The 18,779-nt window shown below is 43.0% G+C and overlaps 1 protein-coding gene across 2 annotated transcripts in view; it reads left to right on the top strand.

Annotated features, from left to right (window-relative positions):
* The window catches only part of evi5l (ecotropic viral integration site 5 like), a 217,920-nt gene that overhangs the window by 136,462 nt on the left and 62,679 nt on the right, over nt 1–18,779 (top strand). For both annotated transcript variants that reach the window (XM_039770457.1, XM_039770456.1), the window contains one exon: nt 4,092–4,220. In XM_039770457.1, coding sequence (XP_039626391.1) covers nt 4,092–4,220 — 129 coding nt within the window. The remainder of the gene's footprint in view (nt 1–4,091; nt 4,221–18,779) is intronic.

Here is an 18,779-nt window from a genome sequence, read left to right on the forward strand (position 1 = left end):
AAAACGAGTAAAGGCGTTGATAATTTAATTGAAAAATTGGTCAGTGGCTCACCGGGTTGTCAAATGGAGTCACGACGGTGGATGAACTTTTCACATGGGCTCTTGTTCTTTGTGAAATTTAAGATCTCCAGCTAGTCGGTAGGCCGTTAATAAAAGGCCGGTGGAGTCGCTGCCTTTGTAGAGTTTTCTTGTTTGGGTCCACTTTGGCTTTGTCCCTCGGGTACTCAGCCGGGGGGTTTTCCTCCCACTTCACATTAGAATGACTGTAAATTGTGCCTGTGTCAGTAAGTGTGTGTGTCAGAGTGTGACTCTTATTCTTGGTGGTCCCATGTATGTTCTTTTTTGCTTTTTGCCCATTGTTGCCTGTATAAGCTCAATGCACAGACACCCTCATGGATTAAATAGATATGGAAGATGAATGAATGGATTGTGGTCCTTGGAGGGAACTGCAGGTCCACAAAGAGAAAATATTGGGGTGCCAGCCTGGTTGTCTCCATTTAACAAGGTGCAGGTTCAACAAAAACATTAGTGCTTGATGGCCCTTATCAAATAAAAGAGTAGGATCCTCGTGAGGGAACCTTTTCACTTGGCTGGTATGCCGAGAATAGTCCTGGCTGGAGGGACCTCCGTCCACTAATAAGTGACACCTCCTTCCGGGAATTGTGGGATATGTCAGTGGAGAAACCGGAAGGGGTGGGCTTAGTTGCCCCAACTGGGCATCTTCTCAGCACTGTGGAGGATAAGGTTAGCGCCAGCGCCCCCTCTTGACCTGGGGTAGAAGTACAGTACATACTTCAGAAAAGCCCGGCGGAAGATCCACAGATACGCACGTGTGACAGGATGTCATGTTCAGAACGTTTATGTTAAAACCCTGAATAGAATTCTTAAATATAAAAAAATATTTGTCTGGCCCCAGCTGGCATCCTGGGTTGGCAACAATACTGAGACCCATGCAGTGTAAAGTGAATCCTGTAGTCTATCGCAGCATCTTTATTTTAATTAATAAAGTTATGAATGTGTTATTTCAATTTCTCCTGTTGTGTTATTATAAAATAAAGTTTATCTTGTAAATCGGGGGAAAACAAAAATATGGAATGAGACCAATCTGTCTAGCTCTTTGTCCAAAAGACCCTTTAAGAGAGACGGCCGCTATTTAAGTCGAAATGAGACACCCTGGCAAATGTGCTAAGTCTTACTTCTCACCTTACTTCTTACCTTAGGACAAATATAGCAGCATGATGCAGGAGAAATAGTCAAAAACATTTGTGTTTCATCTCAACTTGTGATTTATTGTCTTCACTGTGACCTGTTCACGTACGCCCATTTATCTCACTTTGAGTTTTTTTAGCAGTGCGTGAGAACTTCTTATTTTGCAGTCCCCGGGCAGAGCTTGTGCGCTAACGTGTCATATCCTCATGCATTCGGTGGCTTTCAGTTAGCACCATTTTACTTTCATCTCACATATGTATTCATCTTCAGCTCAGTCGTCTATTTTTATTTTGGAATTTCATCTCTGTGAGTGTGTGTGCTTGCAATAAAAATACAATTTGAATCCAATTGAAAGAGTATAATTTATAATTCAGAGCTTCTTCTTCTTCTTCTTCTTCTTCTTCTTCTTCTTCTTCTTCTTCTTCTTCTTCTTCTTCTTCTTCTTCTTCTTCTTCTTCTTCTTCTTCTTCTTCTTCTTCTTCTTCTTCTTCTTCTTCTTCTTCTTCTTCTTCTTCTTCTTCTTCTTCTTCTTCTTCTTCTTCTTCTTCTTCTTCTTCTTCTTCTTCTTCTTCTTGCTCCCATTAGGGTTCACCACTGTGATTCTCTGTGTGAAGAAAAACGCCCTAATGTTTGTGTGAAATTTCCCCTTCACACGTTTCCAGCAGATCATCTTCTTCCATCTCTTTCAGTCCTTGACATCTTTTTCTGTCACCCCCATTACCTGCATGTCCTCTCTCACCACATACATAAACCTTTTCTTAGGCCTTCCTCTTCTCCTCTTACCTGTCAGCTCTATCCCTATCACCCTTCTCTCAATATACCCCTTATCTCTCCTCTGTCCTCTCTGACTTTGTCTCCCAACCTGAGCTGACCCTCTAATGTCCTCATTCCTAATCCTGTCCATCCTCGTCTCCCTCAATGCAAATCTTAGCATATTTAACTCTGCCACCTCCAGCTCTGTCTCCTGTGCCTCCGTCTCCACCCTATATAACATAGCTGGCCTCACTACAGTCCTATGTACATAATATATAATATGTATATATAATTCAGAGCACCATGTGTGTATTTAATTGACTGGCTGAATGATTAAGTTATTGCTTTTACTATTTTAGAGCATCAGAACAATCTGAACGAGAACAGGCCATTCAGGGCAACAGAGCTTCTCAGTCCTGTACGCTACATTCTTCTAAAATAACTACAAGTCGAGTTTTGAGGGTCCCTAAAGTCCTCCTGTCCACCGCCCTACTCGGTCACTTATCTACGTGTCTGTGATTCTCTGTGTGAAGAAAAACGTCCTAATGTTTGTGTGAAAGTTTCCAACGGTGTCCCCGTGTTCTTGATGAACTAATTTTAAAGTCACCGTCTCGATCCACTGGACTGATTCCCTTCATCATTTTAAACACTTCAGTCAGGTCTCCTCTTCATCTTAGCTCTTTTAGTCTTTCAGCCTCGTCGCTCTTCTCTCAACCCCCTCTTGTGCTGTTATGTCTTTTTTGTAGCCTGGAGCCCCAAACTGCACTCAGGACTCCAGATGAGGCCTCACCAGTGTGTTATAAAGCATTAATAGGTCTTGGACTCCACACATCAGGTCTCCTCTTCATCTCCTTTTGCTTAAACTGAGAAGATTCAGCTCTTCTAATCTTAACTCACCAGACCTCCCATTGTGTATTCTGACCTCACATTCTGCCTTCCTACGTGTCGTACTTTACATTTACTGACATTCAGTTTCATCCGCCTGTGGCCCTGAATCAGCCTCGTCACTCCTCTCTCGACTTTCTCTTGTGCTATTATGTCCTTTTTGGAGACCAAAACTGCACCCAGGACTCCAGATGAGGCCACACCAGTGTGTTATAAAGGTTGAGCAGATCCTCCTGTGACTTGTACTCCACACATCAAGGCGCTATATAACCTGACATCATCCTCTTAGCCTTCTTAATGGCTTCTGAACACTGTCTGCCAGCCGATAGCTGAGAGTCCACTACGACTCCTAAATCCTTCTCATAAGGTGGACTCTCGATTTTCAGACCTTCCATTGTGTATTCAAACCTCACATTTTTTCTTCCTATGTGTCATTCTTTACATTTGCTGACATTAAACCTCCTTATCCAAAATCTGCCCAGGCCTGTCTGCTGTCCATGTCACTTTGAGATCATTCAATGGATTCTCGATTACCAGCCCATCCACCTATCTTGGTGTCATCTGCAAACTTACCCAGCTTGTAACTTCTATTTTTATCCAAATCATTTATGAATATTAAAAATAGCAGCAACCCTCACACTGACCCCTGCTGGTCACCACTCTTAATGTTTGCCAATTGTGATGAGGTTCCTCACACCCTAACCCTACGCTTCTTGTGTCTGAGCCAATTTTGCACCCATCTACACCCTGAACTGCCACTTCTTTTAGTTTGATGCCCACCCCTTCATGCGGTGCCTCATCAAATGCTTTCAGAAAGTCCAGATTAGTAATATCGTGTGCTCCACTCTGGTCGTATCCTTTTCTTGCCTCCCCATATAATCCCGGCATGTTGGTAAAACTCAACCTCCCTCGTCTGAACCCATACTGACTGTTCGGCAAAAGTCCTGTCCTTGCCATGTGTTGCTCAAATTTGCCTTAAATTGTTAGTGAGTAGTCAAGGAAAATGACATGAAAATGAAATGGGGTGCTTCAGTTATCATGAACACATCGGATTATATACAGGAGGCACAAAGACAATTGTCCGATACTATGCATTATTACAAACTACAAGAAGACCCCACAGATCTCTACAAGAAGGAACTAAAATGTCATTTTGCTTGACTTCTCACTACTTTCATAATGGCTAACACGGTACGACGCCTTAAATTGTTGTTAAATAATGTCCTTTCAAACTCTTTTCTCAGGGAGATTCTCTGTACACAGAAGATTTTGTATCCGGCCTGAGGATGGAACTTGAACAGTCGCGACTACAGGAGGCTGACCTGCTCAGTGCCCTTAAAGAGATGCAGGACAAAATTCTCAACTTGGAAAAGGTACCCTGACCTTAACGTTATTTGCTATTCACCTGAATTTAGTGTGTAAGACTCGAATCCTTCTACCTAATTTCTATAGTACTTCTCTTTATTTTAGGTTTGGTAATCATTTTAGGGGCAGCACGGTGGCGCAGTGGTAGCGCTGCTGCCTCGCAGTAAGGAGTCCCGGGTTGGCTTTCCAGGTCCTCCCTGCGTGGAGTTTGCATGTTCTCCCCGTGTCTGCGTGGGTTTCTCCCACAGTGCAAAGACATGCAGGTTAGGTGGATTGGCGATTCTAAATTGGCCCTGGTGTGTGCTTGGTGTGTGGGTGTGTTTGTGTGTGCCCTGTGGTGGGTTGGCGCCCTGCCCGGTATTAGTTCCTGCCTTGTACCCTGTGTCTGCTGGGATTGGCTCCAGCAGACCCCCGTGACCCTGTGTTCGGATTCAGCAGGTTAGAAAATGGATGGATGGATAATCATTAAGCTCAAGGGTCACCAACTCCAGTCCTGGAGGACCACTGTGGCTGCAGGTTTTCATTCTAACCCTTTTCTTAATTAGTGTCCTGTTTTTGCTGCTTCTTTTAACTTCTTTTGAACTCATTTTATTTGAGTTGCTCTTGAAGACTCAGACCCCTGAATTGTTTCTTTTTCCTTAATCAGCAGCCAAACAATAATGAGACACAAAATGAACCACAACAACTGGTGACCATCATACAATATCTGAAAATAAAGAAAGACGAAGGTCTCAGGAATGTTGATCTGCTCGGGACCACAAAACATTAATGGAGCTCTTAGAAAGAGAAAACCAACAATGTCGGAAATGTCTACTAATGCACCACGAGAGCAGCAACAAGCCGCGAAATTAAAGAATTGGTTTAATTAACGACAAGAATCGGCTCCTCATTAAGCAGCTGGTTGGAGAGAAAGTGGTTGGAGTTTGAGGCCCTGACTGAGTTGATCTTCAGTTGACTCACACACTTCTCATTTCATTTCTGTTTGGGTGCCATTTAAGAAAAGAAATGAAGCAATAAAGAGGAACGATGAAAAAATTCAGGGAAAGAAATCTTAAGAAAGCAATTCAATTAAAATGAATTCACAAGACGTTAATTAGCAGTACAAACAGGGCACTCATTAAAAAAAGGGTTGGAATGAAAACCTGCAGCCACGGTGGTCCTCCAGGACTGTGACCCCTAATTAGATCAGGGGTCTCCAACACGTCGCTACCAGGTAGCTCACCAAAGGGTTAATGAATCCTACAGAAATTTGAAAGCTTGATTATTCAAATTCGGGGTAAGCGATCTTTCTCAAAAATTTTAACACAACATCACGATCCACAATCTGAATTGCAATCTCTCTTTTCAATGTGGCAGACACTTAAGAGAATATCCGGACTCAAACTCATCGAGACCTAAGGAACACTTTATTTTAAATATCAAACAAAGTTGAATTCGATTGTTCTCTCGTTCGCTAGCTAAGCGGAGTTAAGGCCCACGCCCCAAAGCTGGCGAGTGTGTGAGGAAGGCCCCGCCCCTTGGCCGGGATTCGCGCTAATAAATCGTCACCGCACGCGAACTCTGATACAAAGCAAAATGAGAGAAGTCGCGAAATCAACCGGAATGTTCATGCAAATTATAGAAAAAAAAAAAACAGATCTAAATCCGAGAAGTTATTCTCTCGTGAAAAGCGGACAGACAGACAGGCGTTGGATTTTATATATGATATATTAGTAAACCTTCAAAGTAATGTGCAGTTAAATTCTCAGCAGCATTTCTGGAGCTTAGTAGAGCGAGATAACTGGAAGAATCGACACCAAGCAGCTCTGAACATGTCTGCTGTGTTTGGGTCTCCATACCTCTGTGAGTCTGACGTGAATGTCATGAAGTCAAAGTTCAGAACAAGACTGACAGACGAACATCTAAAGGACTCCATCAGAGTGAACCTCAGTGGCTCCACTCCACCACACACCTCAGCGCCAGTCATCTGACGAACTAAAAAACACGTCACACATGCGACTGGACCTGTGAATAAAGTGACACAGTGACGTGTGACAAAATGACAAATGAAGAAGTCACATCTGTGTATTTGGAATTGCATTGCTTTGTTTTGACAGCATTCATGTTTTAATTCAATAGCATGAGATACACGAGAAAATGCATACAGACACACAACATGTACTAAATATTTTTGTGATGTTTTAATGCAAAATGTGAGTTGTGGACACCAACATTTTGTAAATGTTTAGGTATAACAAACGTATTCCGTTTGTTTGGGTTGAGAATAAACGGCTTGGAGAATAAACATTAGAAAACACGAGTAGCTCTCGGCCATTTTCATTTTGTAAAAGTAGCTCTCAGGGGGAGAAAAAAAGATTGGAGACCCCCGATGTAGATCAGTGATATACAGTTCGGTCCATAAATATTGGGACAGAGACAACTTTTTTCTCATTTTGGTTCTGTACATTACCACAGTGAATTTGAAATGAAACAACTCAGATGCAGTTGAAGTGCAGACTTTCAGCTTTAATTCAGTGGGGTGAACAAAACGATTGCATAAAAATGTGAGGCAACTAAAGTGTTTCAGGTGTGTCGTTATGTCTTCAATTAAGGAGATAAAAGGCCTGGAGTTGATTTGAGGTGTGGTGCTTGCATGTGGAAGATTTTGCTGTGAACAGACAACATGCGGTCAGAGGAGCTCTCCATGCAGGTGAAAGAACATTAGAACACTCTAGACGAGAACAGGCCATTCAGCCCAACAAAGCTCGCCAGTCCCATCCACTTATTTCCTCCAAGAAGCCATCCTTAAGCTGCAAAAACAGAAAAAACCCATCCGAGAAATTGCTACAATATTACGAGTGGCAAAATCTACAGTTTGGTACATCCTGAGAAAGAAAGCAAGCACTGGTGAACTCAGCAACGCAAAAAGACCTGGACGTCCATGGAAGACAACAGTGGTGGATGATCGCAGAATCATTTCCATGGTGAAGAGAAACCTCTTCACAACAGCCAACCAAGTGAACAACACTGTCCAGGGCTTGGTCGGCGTATCGATATCCAAGTCTACCACAAAGAGAAGACTGCATGAAAGTAAATACAGAGGGTGTACTGCAAGGTGCAAGCCACTCATAAGCCTCAAGAATAGAAAGGCTAGATTGGACTTTGCTAAAGAACATCTAAAAAAGCCAGCACAGTTCTGGAAAAACATTCTTTGGACAGATGAAACCAAGATCAACCTCTACCAGAATGATGGCAAGAAAAAAGGATGGAGAAGGTGTGGAACACCTCATTATCCAAAGCATACGACATCATCTGTAAAACACGGTGGAGTCAGGCAGTGGGATGGCTTGGGCGTGCATGGCTGCCAGTGGCACTGGGACACTCATGTTTATTGATGAGGTGACACAGGACAGGAGCAGCGGAAAGAATTCTGAGGTGTTCAGAGACATACTGTCTGCTCAAATCCAGCTAAATGACGTCAAATTGATTGGGGGGTGTTTCATGATACAGATGGACAATGACCCAAAACATACAGCCAAAGCAACCCAGGAGTTTATTAAAGCAAAGAAGTGGAAAATTCTTGAATGGCCAAGTCAGTCACCTGATCTTAACCCAACTGAGCAGGCATTTCACTTGTTGAAGACTAAACTTCGGACAGAAAGGCCCACAAACAAACAGCAACTGAAAGTAAAGGCCTGGCAGAGCATTAAAAAGGAGGAAACCCAGCGTCTGGTGATGTCCAGGAGTTCAAGACTTCAGGCTGGCATTGCCAGCAAAGGGTTTTCAACCAAGTATTAGAAATGAACATTTTATTTCCAGTTATTTAATTTGTCCAATTACTTTTGAGCCCCTGAAATAAAGGGATTGTGTTAAAAAAATACTTTAGTTGCCTCACATTTTTATGCAGTCGTTTTGTTCACCTCACTGATTTAAAGCTGAAAGTCTGCACTTCAACGTCATCTGAGTTGTTTCATTTCAAATTCATTGTGGTGATGTACAGAACCAAAATGAGAAATAAGTTGTCTCTGTCCAAATATTTATGGACCGAACTGTATCGTAGCTGAATCAATAGCAAAAACTGTGCAAGTGGCGTAAGTCCAAGTACGTTTGACACTTCATGAAAGAGAAGGGCTCTGAATATTCTACTGAATTCCCTGCTGATAACCTTTGAACCCATTGTACCTTAATTTTCATTACCCGTTTTTGGCTCCATGTTAGCACAACTGCATGTTGTTGGACCACTCGTCGAGTAAAGAAGTGACTGAATGTTCTCTATTTTTCTGGATTTCCAAGCAGTAAATCTCGGAAGGAAGCTGAGGCGCAAGTAGTGGTTAAAAGAGTCAAAAGCCCGTGTTCTCATTATTATGTGTAAGCGGTTGACAGTTTGACAAAGCGCACTGTAGTGGATTTCACTCTGCGCCTGAATTGATGGCCCATTTTCTGCAAAATGTACTGAGCTTTGAGAGGGAACAGCAGCCTGTGGCGAGTGTTGATTGATTTTGCTACATGAGCAAATCATCAAGAAACCTCAACCTTTAACAGATGCATAAATGCCATCATTAAACAGAAGGTGTGCTGCAGCGAGTACCCGTTCTGCCAGGCTTGTTTAAGCCATCGGTCTCCACCTGTTGGACGTCGGCCTACTGCTCAACACCTTCATTAAAGCTCATTGTAGAGTTTTGTTACAAACACCAACATAGCAGTCATGTTCTTTTCCCTTAAGCTCTACAATTAAAATTATTTACTCTGTCAGTGGAGTCAATTCAGTGTTACATGTGTTTGTGTGCACGAGTTCCAATTTACACCTCACATTTACAACCTTACAATAAATGTATAATGGTTTTTAATCCAAGAATGGCTTTCATATCCATTATAGTTGTCATTTTACAGTTCACCCATCGAAATCCAAGTGCCTTGTGTGGACCACAGTAGTTGAGGAGGGTGCAATGTTGGGGGGGCAGAATCTAAGAAAATGTGGGCCAAGGTTTGGATGGCTTAACACAAGAGGAAAAAACAATTTTATTAAAAAAATATATATATATTGGTCTAAAGGATTGTATCACATGTTTACAATCCACACATTTTTCTTTTTTTAAGAAAATTAAAAGCTTGTTTGTATAACTAGACATATTGGCTTGTTAGACAGCAAAGCCCATGTCTAGATCCTGGCTAAATCATCTGATAGCAACGTCACATTAGTTAATTGACACTGAGTGAATGATTTAACAAGGATATTACAGAAGTGTTTGCTTCGTGTCTGGCTGGGTCATTGAAAGATTTTTGAAATTTGTGAGTTGAAAAGCAATCTAACGCCATGATAGGCAGATACCATACTATGTGTAACCCAAGCGGAAATTTCTGTGTTACATAGACCAGTACACAAAAACTGCACAGAATACACTCAAGGATGGATGGATGGATGGATGGATGGATGGATAGATAGATTGATAGATAATAGTATAGTAGGCCGGGTTACATAGATAGATTGATAATAGTATAGTAGGCAGGATTACATAGGTAGATAAATAGATAATAGTCTAGTAGGCAGGATTACATAGGTAGATAATAGTATAGTAGGCAGGATTACATAGGTAGAGTATAGTAATAGATAATAGTCTAGATAAATAGATAATAGTAAATATACGGGATTATGTAGGTAGATAATAGTATAGTAGGCAGGATTACATAGGTAGATAAATAGATAATAGTATAGTAGGCAGGATTACATAGGTAGATAGATAATAGTATAGTAGGCAGGATTACATAGGTAGAAAAATAGATAATAGTCTAGTAGGCGGGATTATATAGGTAGATAGATAATAGTATAGTAGGCAGGATTGCATAGGTAGATAGATAATAGTATAGTAGGCAGGATTACATAGGTAGATAAATAGATAATAGTCTAGTAGGCGGGATTATGTAGGTAGATAGATAATAGTATAGTAGGCAGGATTACATAGATAGATAGATAGATAGATAATAGTATAGTAGGCAGGATTACATAGATAGATAGATAATAGTATAGTAGGCAGGATTAGATAGATAGATATTAATATAGTAGGCAGGATTGCATAGATAGATAAATAATAGTCTTGTAGGCAGGAATAGATAGACAGATATGAAAGGCACTATATAACAGATAAATGGATAATGTTCATACACTAATTACACTGATCAAATTAAAAAGGCACTATATAATAGATATATAGATAAGGCACTATATAATAGATAAAAACACTATATAATAAATAGATAGATAGATAGTTAGTTATGTGTGTATGGGAGACCGCTTTGGGGCTCATCTACTGGTAGTTGCACTCCAAACCAAAGGGTGGTGCTGTTGCTTAATGCCTTTTCCCTCCCCGCCTCTGCAGAAGGGATGATTGACAGATGTTCTACCTATGATGTCACTTCTGTCTTTCCCCCTTCTGAACCTGCCTCCCCTTCTCCTGGGTCACACTCCTGAAATCTGGCCCTGTCGCAATCTTTGAGTCAGTCTTAAGAAGGCTCTTGCCTGAATAAGATGTCCTCTCAATTACTTTGTGTATTTTCAAACATCTTTCAAGTTATACAGGGTTAACCAAGGAGTCCTAACTGTTTATGACTTGCTGTCTTATTGATTTACAATAGATAAATAGGAAAGACGATATTATGATCTATTGATTGATAGATAGATGTGAAAGGCACTATATAATAGATAGATTGATGGATAACGTTCATACACTAATTGCACTGATCAAATTAAAATGACAGAAAGTCTCAGTTCAGCCCGAGGTTATGTGTTAACATCCAATGGCAGCTGCCCAAATAGACCTCCAGTAGCAGCTGCTGGAGCCCTGTGGTCGACTGGGTATGTGGCTTCGTTCATGACAGCCTGCAGTTTGGCCCACATGCCTTTTCCTGCCCCTGCCCCAGACAGTCCAGAGTTGCCGCTAGACGAATGTGGTTAACGTTTTAAGTCCGTTTCTCCTGTCTTCATACTACTTCCACAACACTCCACTTCATAACAAAGGCCATTTGCTTCCAGCCTTGGTGAGTTCTGTCAGCTGTGTTTTCTGTGTTTGTCTGCCCAGTTGGACTCTTATGGCGAACTCCTTGACTTAAGACTGGGCTCGGTGGAAGCCTTTGCTTTTAATGAATGCTTCGCTTCTGACGGTTCAGACTGCGCCTCACAACAAAGTGACCCTCCAGAATTAGCAATCCGTATCCGTAGTCCGTGGCATCCCATCTTTTTTTATTCCCATGTGGTGCGGTGTTATGCATATTATCAGATGTGTAAAGTCTGTTTAATGAAACTCTAAAGATCTGCAGAAGACGCTCAGTTTTAAGAGGACAGACGGGAAGATCTGTGTGATGAGCTCAGCCTCCCATACTTTTTTTTGCACTTTCCAGAATTACGAATTGCGACTTTTAAAGTTCTTAGAAGAGCCGTGTATATTTGATTTCTAAAATTATTTTGAAAGCAAAGTGTTTTTTCAGCGGTTCCCCAAAATACTAACATTTCAACTGTTAGCGGTAGTTTCCCAAGGTTGGAGAGCTCAGATAATTAAACGCAGCTTCACCCGAGGAAGTCGCTATTTGTGGACGGTTCTTTTCAGAAGTGTGGCGGACGCCCAGTGATTATGATGACTTGCTCGGGGAGATTTACTTCTCAGTAAGAAAAGCTTTCTTTAAACGCCCCCTCCTAAACATTTTATTCTTCTACCGTATATGTCAGTTTATCTATTTAGTTGGCTTCTTAATCTATTGATTTACAGTTCATGTTACAGGTTTTAGCTTTTTTTTGTGTGTGTGTTAACTGCCAGGTTAAGTGACTTTTTGGGGGGTGGGTGGTGGTTTTTGAATTTAGCAATTTAGGGTAAGGGGCTCCCAAACTTTTTAAGCCAAAGACCCCTAAATATTGTACTACCCGGTTATCACCTCCAGTAATATAAACTGAATTTCACAAAGCATGACCTCATCTTGGATACTGGTTACTGATAACAATAGATAGATAGATAGATGTGAAAGGCACTGTAAACAGTTAGATTCTTTCTTTCTTTCTTTCTTTCTTTCTTTCTTTCTTTCTTTCTTTCTTTCTTTCTTTATTAATCCCAAGGGAAAATTCACATTCACAGTAGTTGCACAGCGGGATTTTAGATAATAGCAGATAGAATTTTATTTGTCCACAGGAGGACAGTTGCCATTTTACATGTCAGGTTTGGATCGGGGGGGTCGGGGGGCTTTACTAGTACAGCACATTGCCACACCCACCACATGACAAAAACAGCTTGGCAAACCCCCCTAAGGCAGACACACGGTCCAGTCCCACCCTCCGGAAATGACCCTCAATCTGCTGCAGACAGGTGTTATGTGCGCATCCCCTTGGCCTGGTCCATACGCTCAGGTCCTCAACAATGAGGGTCATGTGAGCCGGACCACCCTCGGGAAATCACGCAACATGGCTGAAGTGCTGTAACTGACACTCCCTCACAATGCAGGTCATGTGCCTCATTCAAGTCAGGTCAGGTCGGGGAGCATGTTGTACCCACCACACGACAAAATAGCTTGTGATCCCGGTTGGCAACCTCCCAAGTAGACACGGGATCCAGTCCCACCCTGCGGAAATGACCCTCTATCTGCCACAGCCACGTGTTACGTGGGCGTCCCCTGGGATTGGTCCAGCCGCTCAGGTCCTCAACAATGAGGCTCCTACGAGCTGGATCACTCTTGGGTAATCGCGCCACAGGCTGTAGTGCCATAACTGATGCTCGCTTACAATGCAGGTCATGTGCCTCATTTGGGACTCCATGAGCAACACAAAGGCAAACTGGTGGTAGGTACCCAAGGATTCTCCAAAGAGACACAGTAACTTCTCTTCATTTTACAGAAGATCTTTAAATAAATAAATTTGTCGCCACAGCGGATCATCTTTTTCCATATCTAAATTAGTAAATGAATAAATATCCACAGACACATTGGTCTGAACACACACACACCAGAATGACTACAAGGGTATAGCTGGCAGCATGCACTGATTTTACAACGTGTTGCCGCACCTGTCACGCGATGAGCCACCCAGATTGGGACTCGAGTGCAGACGTGCCACGGGTGTCACCTCAGCAGCACACTGGAACAGTGTAAAGTTTTTTTAATGGTGGCAGGAGGGCCAATCCCGCCAACCAACCATCAAGTTGGAGAACCTGCTTGCAGGATTGGATGCAAGAAAATTAAAAATAAAGAAAAGTTCTTTCTTGGCAGTCCCAGTCCCAAAGAGGCATTATGCAGACGTATTGACGCTGGTGTGACGGAGCCGCCAGTCACGTATCTTGACACACTTCAGATGAACGATTTCGTTGTGTTGTCGCGTCAGAGAGAGGATGTGCAGTGTTGTTCATAATGGCGCTCAGTTTTGTTTTAATTCTCAATTTTGCTACGACCTCCAGGGGGTCCAGAGTGCATTCTGTTACTGAGCTTGCCCTTTTAACTCTTTCAGGGCTGATGTCGACTTTTGTCAAAATTCAGGAGTAGAGGGCAGTAAATCAGCTGTAAACTGCAACAAAACTCACATTTACGTCTTAATTTGACTCTCTTTGCCAGAAGGAAAGTTACATAGTTTTGTTGATCGAACCTCAATCCCTACGCATGCACGAGTAGCGAAGATCAAACAACCTCTAAAATGGCGCCGACATCTGGCGAGAGACCAAAGCGAATGTGCAAAGCAAAATACTCCATGGACGTTTTACATAATTTCGTTGAATAGGACTCTGACTTGTCAGACTCCGAGTATGACGCAAGTGATCTGGCGATGGCTATCAAAAGCGAAAGTGAGGTACCAGCATCATCTGATCGGTCAGTCCTCAGCTGATTGTGCTGCTGAACACATTTTGGTAGCTGATATGCCTGCAGGAGCGTTTGCCTGGTAGGACCACCACTTATGATGTCAAGAGGTACAAACCAGATTGCGTCACACTGCGACCACCACCACCACCCACCTGCTGTGCGAAGACAGCCAGGCAGCTGGCCCACCATGCATTCCTGCTGACCATCGACGTGCCCCCACACAGCCACTGCCGCCAGAGATGCTGAACATATGCAAACAGCAGCCACAGCACATCGCAACAGATGTTTTATGTTGACTTATGTGTGAAACCATTGCTATGTAGATAGATAGAAAGATGTGGCGGCTCTGAGGCTAGGGATCTGCACTGGCAATCAGAAGGTTGCCGGTTCGAATCCCGGAAATGCCAATAGGGACTCTGCTCTGTTGGGCCCTTAACCTAAAATTGCTGAGCACTTTGAGTAGTGAGAAAAGCGCTATATAAATGGAAACAATTATTATAAATAGATAGATAGATAGATACTTTATTAATCCCAAGGAGAAATTCATATAATCCAGCAGCAGTATACTGATACAAAAAAGAATATTAAACTAAAGAGTGATAACAATGCAGGTATAACAGACAATAACTTTGTATAATGTTAACGTTTACCCCCCCGGGTGGAATTGAAGAGTCGCATAGTGTGGGGTCTCCTCAGTCTGTCAGTGGAGCAGGATGGTGACAGCAGTCTGTCTGTCTCTAAAGCTGCTCCTCTGTCTGGAGATGATCCTGTTCAGTGGATTCTCCATGACTGACAGGAGTCTGCTCAGCGCCCGTCGCTCTGCCATGGATGTCAAACTGCCCAGCTCCGTGCCCACGATAGAGCCTGCCTTCCTCACCAGCTTGTCCCTCTTCTTTATGCTGCCTCCCCAGCACACCACCGCGTAGAAGAGGGCGCTTTTTTGTGCTTTTCAGAAAACTGAGTTTTTTGGAAAAAATATTCCGCCCTCAAAGAGTTAATTAGCTTGTTGATTTGGTGGTCCACTCCTGAAGTGATGTGACGTTACCAGCCCAGCACACCACACTGGCCATCACAGAGATGTGAACGCAGTTTTCTAAGGAAGAGGAGTCTGCTCTGCTCATTCTTCTGTAGCTCCGAGAGCAGTCCAGCCTGTCATTGACGTGGACCCCCAAGTAAAGCTGTTATCATATTTAGGGCTTTGTCGCATATCCCTAGCCTGCAATGCCAGCTTGAAGTCTGCCATCACCAGGTGCTGAGGGCCTTCTCTGGTGAGGCTCTGATGTAGCCATCTTCAGCTCCTGCTTGTTTCAGGGTGGGGTCATGTCCCCGTAAGTTTTCTCTTCAGCATACGAAAGGCCTGCTCAGCTGGTTTAAAATCGGATGACTGGCTTGGCCATTCCAGAATTTTCTATTTTTTAGCTTTGATAAACTCCTGTGTGGCCTCAGGAGTATGTTTGGTTCCTTATCTTGTTGTAGGATGAAGCATCGTCCATTGAGTTTGGAGGCATCTACTGGAACTTGAGCAGATCAGATGTTTCTTCACACCTCAGAATTCCCTGTGCCATGAGCAGTTCCACCACCGATGAAGAGAAGTGTGCCAGGACCTGTGGCAGCCATACATGCCCAAGCCATAACGCCCTCAACACCACCATGTTTAACAGATGAGGTGGTCTGCTTTCGATCTCAAGCAGTTCCTTTTTATCTCCACATGTTGCTCTTGCCATCAGTCAGATGAGGTTCATCTTTTGTCTCTTTTTCCCAGAATTCTGCAGGCTCTGTGTCACAAGCTGTAATCTGGCCATCCTGTTTTGTGGTCTTCATCTTGCAGTGTGGCCTCTGTGTTTGTGTTCATGAAGTCTTCTGCTGATAGTCGTCTCTGACGCACACACACACACACACACACACACACACACACACACGCACATCGGACCCCTGTTGACTGTTACTGATCTCTCACACAGGCGTTGGGGGCTTTTTCTTAACCTTAGTGAGGATGCTTCTGTCATCAGCAGTGGAGGTCTTCCTTGGCCTACCAGTCCCCTTGCGATTCTTGAGCCCACCAATGTGTTCTTTCTTCTTCATGATATTTCAGAGCATTGAGTTCAGTCATCGTAAGGTCTTACCGATGTCTCCAGTGGTTTGATTCTTGCTGTCATCCTCATGATGGCTTCTTTGACTTTCATTGGCACAGCTCTCGTCCTCATGTTGAACAGTGGTGACTACAGACTCCCCCCAATGGGTAGAAGCAAGTCGAGGCATTTTGTCAATTAATGAAACCCACCTGAGGAATCACTAACACCAATTGGTGCCATGAAATGGGGGGGACCACTTGTATAAAAAGTGCTGTGTGGCCGAAATGTCAGCAGATCCCCTTCAGTGAAAGTCTGCGGCGTGCACATTAACTCTTTGAGGGCTGAGTATTTCTTCCAAGATAACATAGCTTTCTGAGAAGCAATGGCTTCACACACAAATGTCTGTTGTTGCACGCTGTGGCTGCCAGTTTGCCAAGAATGTGCGACAGGCTTGCTTCCGGGCTGTCTTTGTGCGGCTGGGACATGGCAGCAGTGGTCACTTTCACAGTGCATTGTAAACTGGTTTCTAACCTCTTGTCATTGTTAAGTGGCAGTCCTCCCAGTCAAACAGTGCCATACTTGAGCCTGTTCAGCACCACGACTAGCTGGGGAACAATCAGCTGAAGCCGCAACCTCACGTTCGTCTTCGATCGCTCGTATCAAAATCAGAGTCCAAAAAGTCATAGTCCAGTTCAGAGAGAATAGCATCCCTGGAGTATTCTGCTTTACGCTTCCGCTTTGATCTCTCGCCAGGTGTCAGGGCCATTTTTGTCGTTTTTGCCTTGCTACTCATGGTGCAGGAAATCTCGGTCAAAACCGAGAAAGCTAACTTTCTTTCTGGCAACGAGACTCCAACTAAAACATAACGGTTGGTTTTGTCACAGTTTACAGCTGATCCTCATCGTCAACTCCTCCTTTTGACAAAAGTCAACATCAGCCCTGAAAGAGTTAATCTCAATGTCTGAATTGTTTGATTGGACATTTTAAGCTGTGGACCAGAGGGGGGGCAAATCAGAGATAAAGGGGTCTGAGACCCAAACATGATGGAGGGCACGGTGTATGCTCAGAGTTGTCCCGCCTTGCCTATATTCAGGTTAGTACTTTTAAATTCTAAAACAATCCAGATGTGATGTTGTTTTTCATTTTTCTTTTTCTTTGTTTTTTTTTTTACTTGAATCGGTACACCCCCCCTCACCACGTAACTCCCCCATACAGGCTCTTTTACGTTCCTAGAAATTTGAGGTTCGCTCACATTTCAAAACATCTTACAAACTTGAGAAGGTTGTCGAGCCCACCAGGCTTCAACCTTCTACAAAAACTGAAACCCACCACATACAGTGCAGCCCCCCTCTCCCAACCCCCCCAAACCCACTGATGCTGAACAGGTGCCTTGATGGTGGAGGCTTAGAGAGCAGGCGTCTGAACAGCAGCCGCTGGTGCACAACAGGTTTCTCTTAACAATTGCGAACCTCACAAACCACAGCCTGCTCTCTGATTCCTGCCTGATACGGGACCCCCTGAGAAACTTCTCAAGTGGCTTGTGATTTCTAGCTTGGTGGCAACTTACATCTCAACATCACTGTGGATTATTGCAGCTGTGAAAAACACACACAAAAAGAAAAAAAAAAATCGGCGTGTTGTAAGCCAAAAAAAGTGAAAGACCTCCGTTTATACACCAAAGACCCCCTTCACTCCTCTAAAAGTTGAATGTGCAAAGTTAGGTGCGTAAAAAGAAATACGTTGGTATTAATGGTTAAGAAGAACTTTTCACCCAAACGTAGCTTGCATGTATGTGGCATTGCACAGGTCGTCGTTAGAAAAATAAACGGCTTCACGTTTAGGGTGGGCAGCTCTGCTGATTTTTGAATTTGAATATTTGAGGATAGTACTAGGGTGTTGTACCGTGTTAGCCATTATGAATGTAGAGGTAGAGAAAAGCCAAGCAAAATGACCCCTTTTATTGGCTAACTAAAAAGATTACAATATGCAAGCTTTCGAGGCAACTCGGGCCCCTTCTTCAGGCGAGATGTGATACAGAAACTGGAGTTCCCTGTGTTTATGTACACACTAGGACAAAAAAACAACATTGGTAAATCTTTAAATGAGTAATCTTAAATGTAAAAAAAATAATAGATTCATTCAGGCTAGGGTTCATTTACAAAGAGAGAAGAACAATTTATGGTCAAGATCTTTGGATAAGATAACTGTCCAACAAAGTCTTCTGAAGTTTCTAATGAGTTTTTCAAAACAATGTGGGTGTGTAGTCAGGTTGTCTTTCATTCTGAGAGATGCAAACAATCCTCTCATCTGGCCATAAGACCCATGTCTCTATTTACACCATGTTGTAATGTATTAAATGTTCACCTGAGTTTAACTTCGCCTTCTTTTCTTTCTTGCTGTGTTCTGAAGTTGCCCATAAGCCCTGTGACTTTAAAGTCCCTCTCACAGTGTCCATGGCTGTTGAAGTGAGCCGCTACAGGAACATCTGTGTTACCACGCTTAATGTGGACCCTGTGGAAATTCATTCTCTGGCGGAGTGTTTGTCCAGTTTCTCCCACATAGAGTGCAGTGTCAGGACATTTCATGCAGAGAAGTAGGCGGACCACATTAGATGATCTGCAGGAAAATGATCCCTTAATGTGATGTTCAAGTCGGCAGTGTGGTATAACTATACGGTCTGTATTATAAATGTAG

This window comes from Polypterus senegalus, chromosome 12 (assembly GCF_016835505.1).
Source record: "Polypterus senegalus isolate Bchr_013 chromosome 12, ASM1683550v1, whole genome shotgun sequence".
In the NCBI taxonomy this organism is placed as follows: Eukaryota; Metazoa; Chordata; class Cladistia; order Polypteriformes; family Polypteridae; genus Polypterus; species Polypterus senegalus.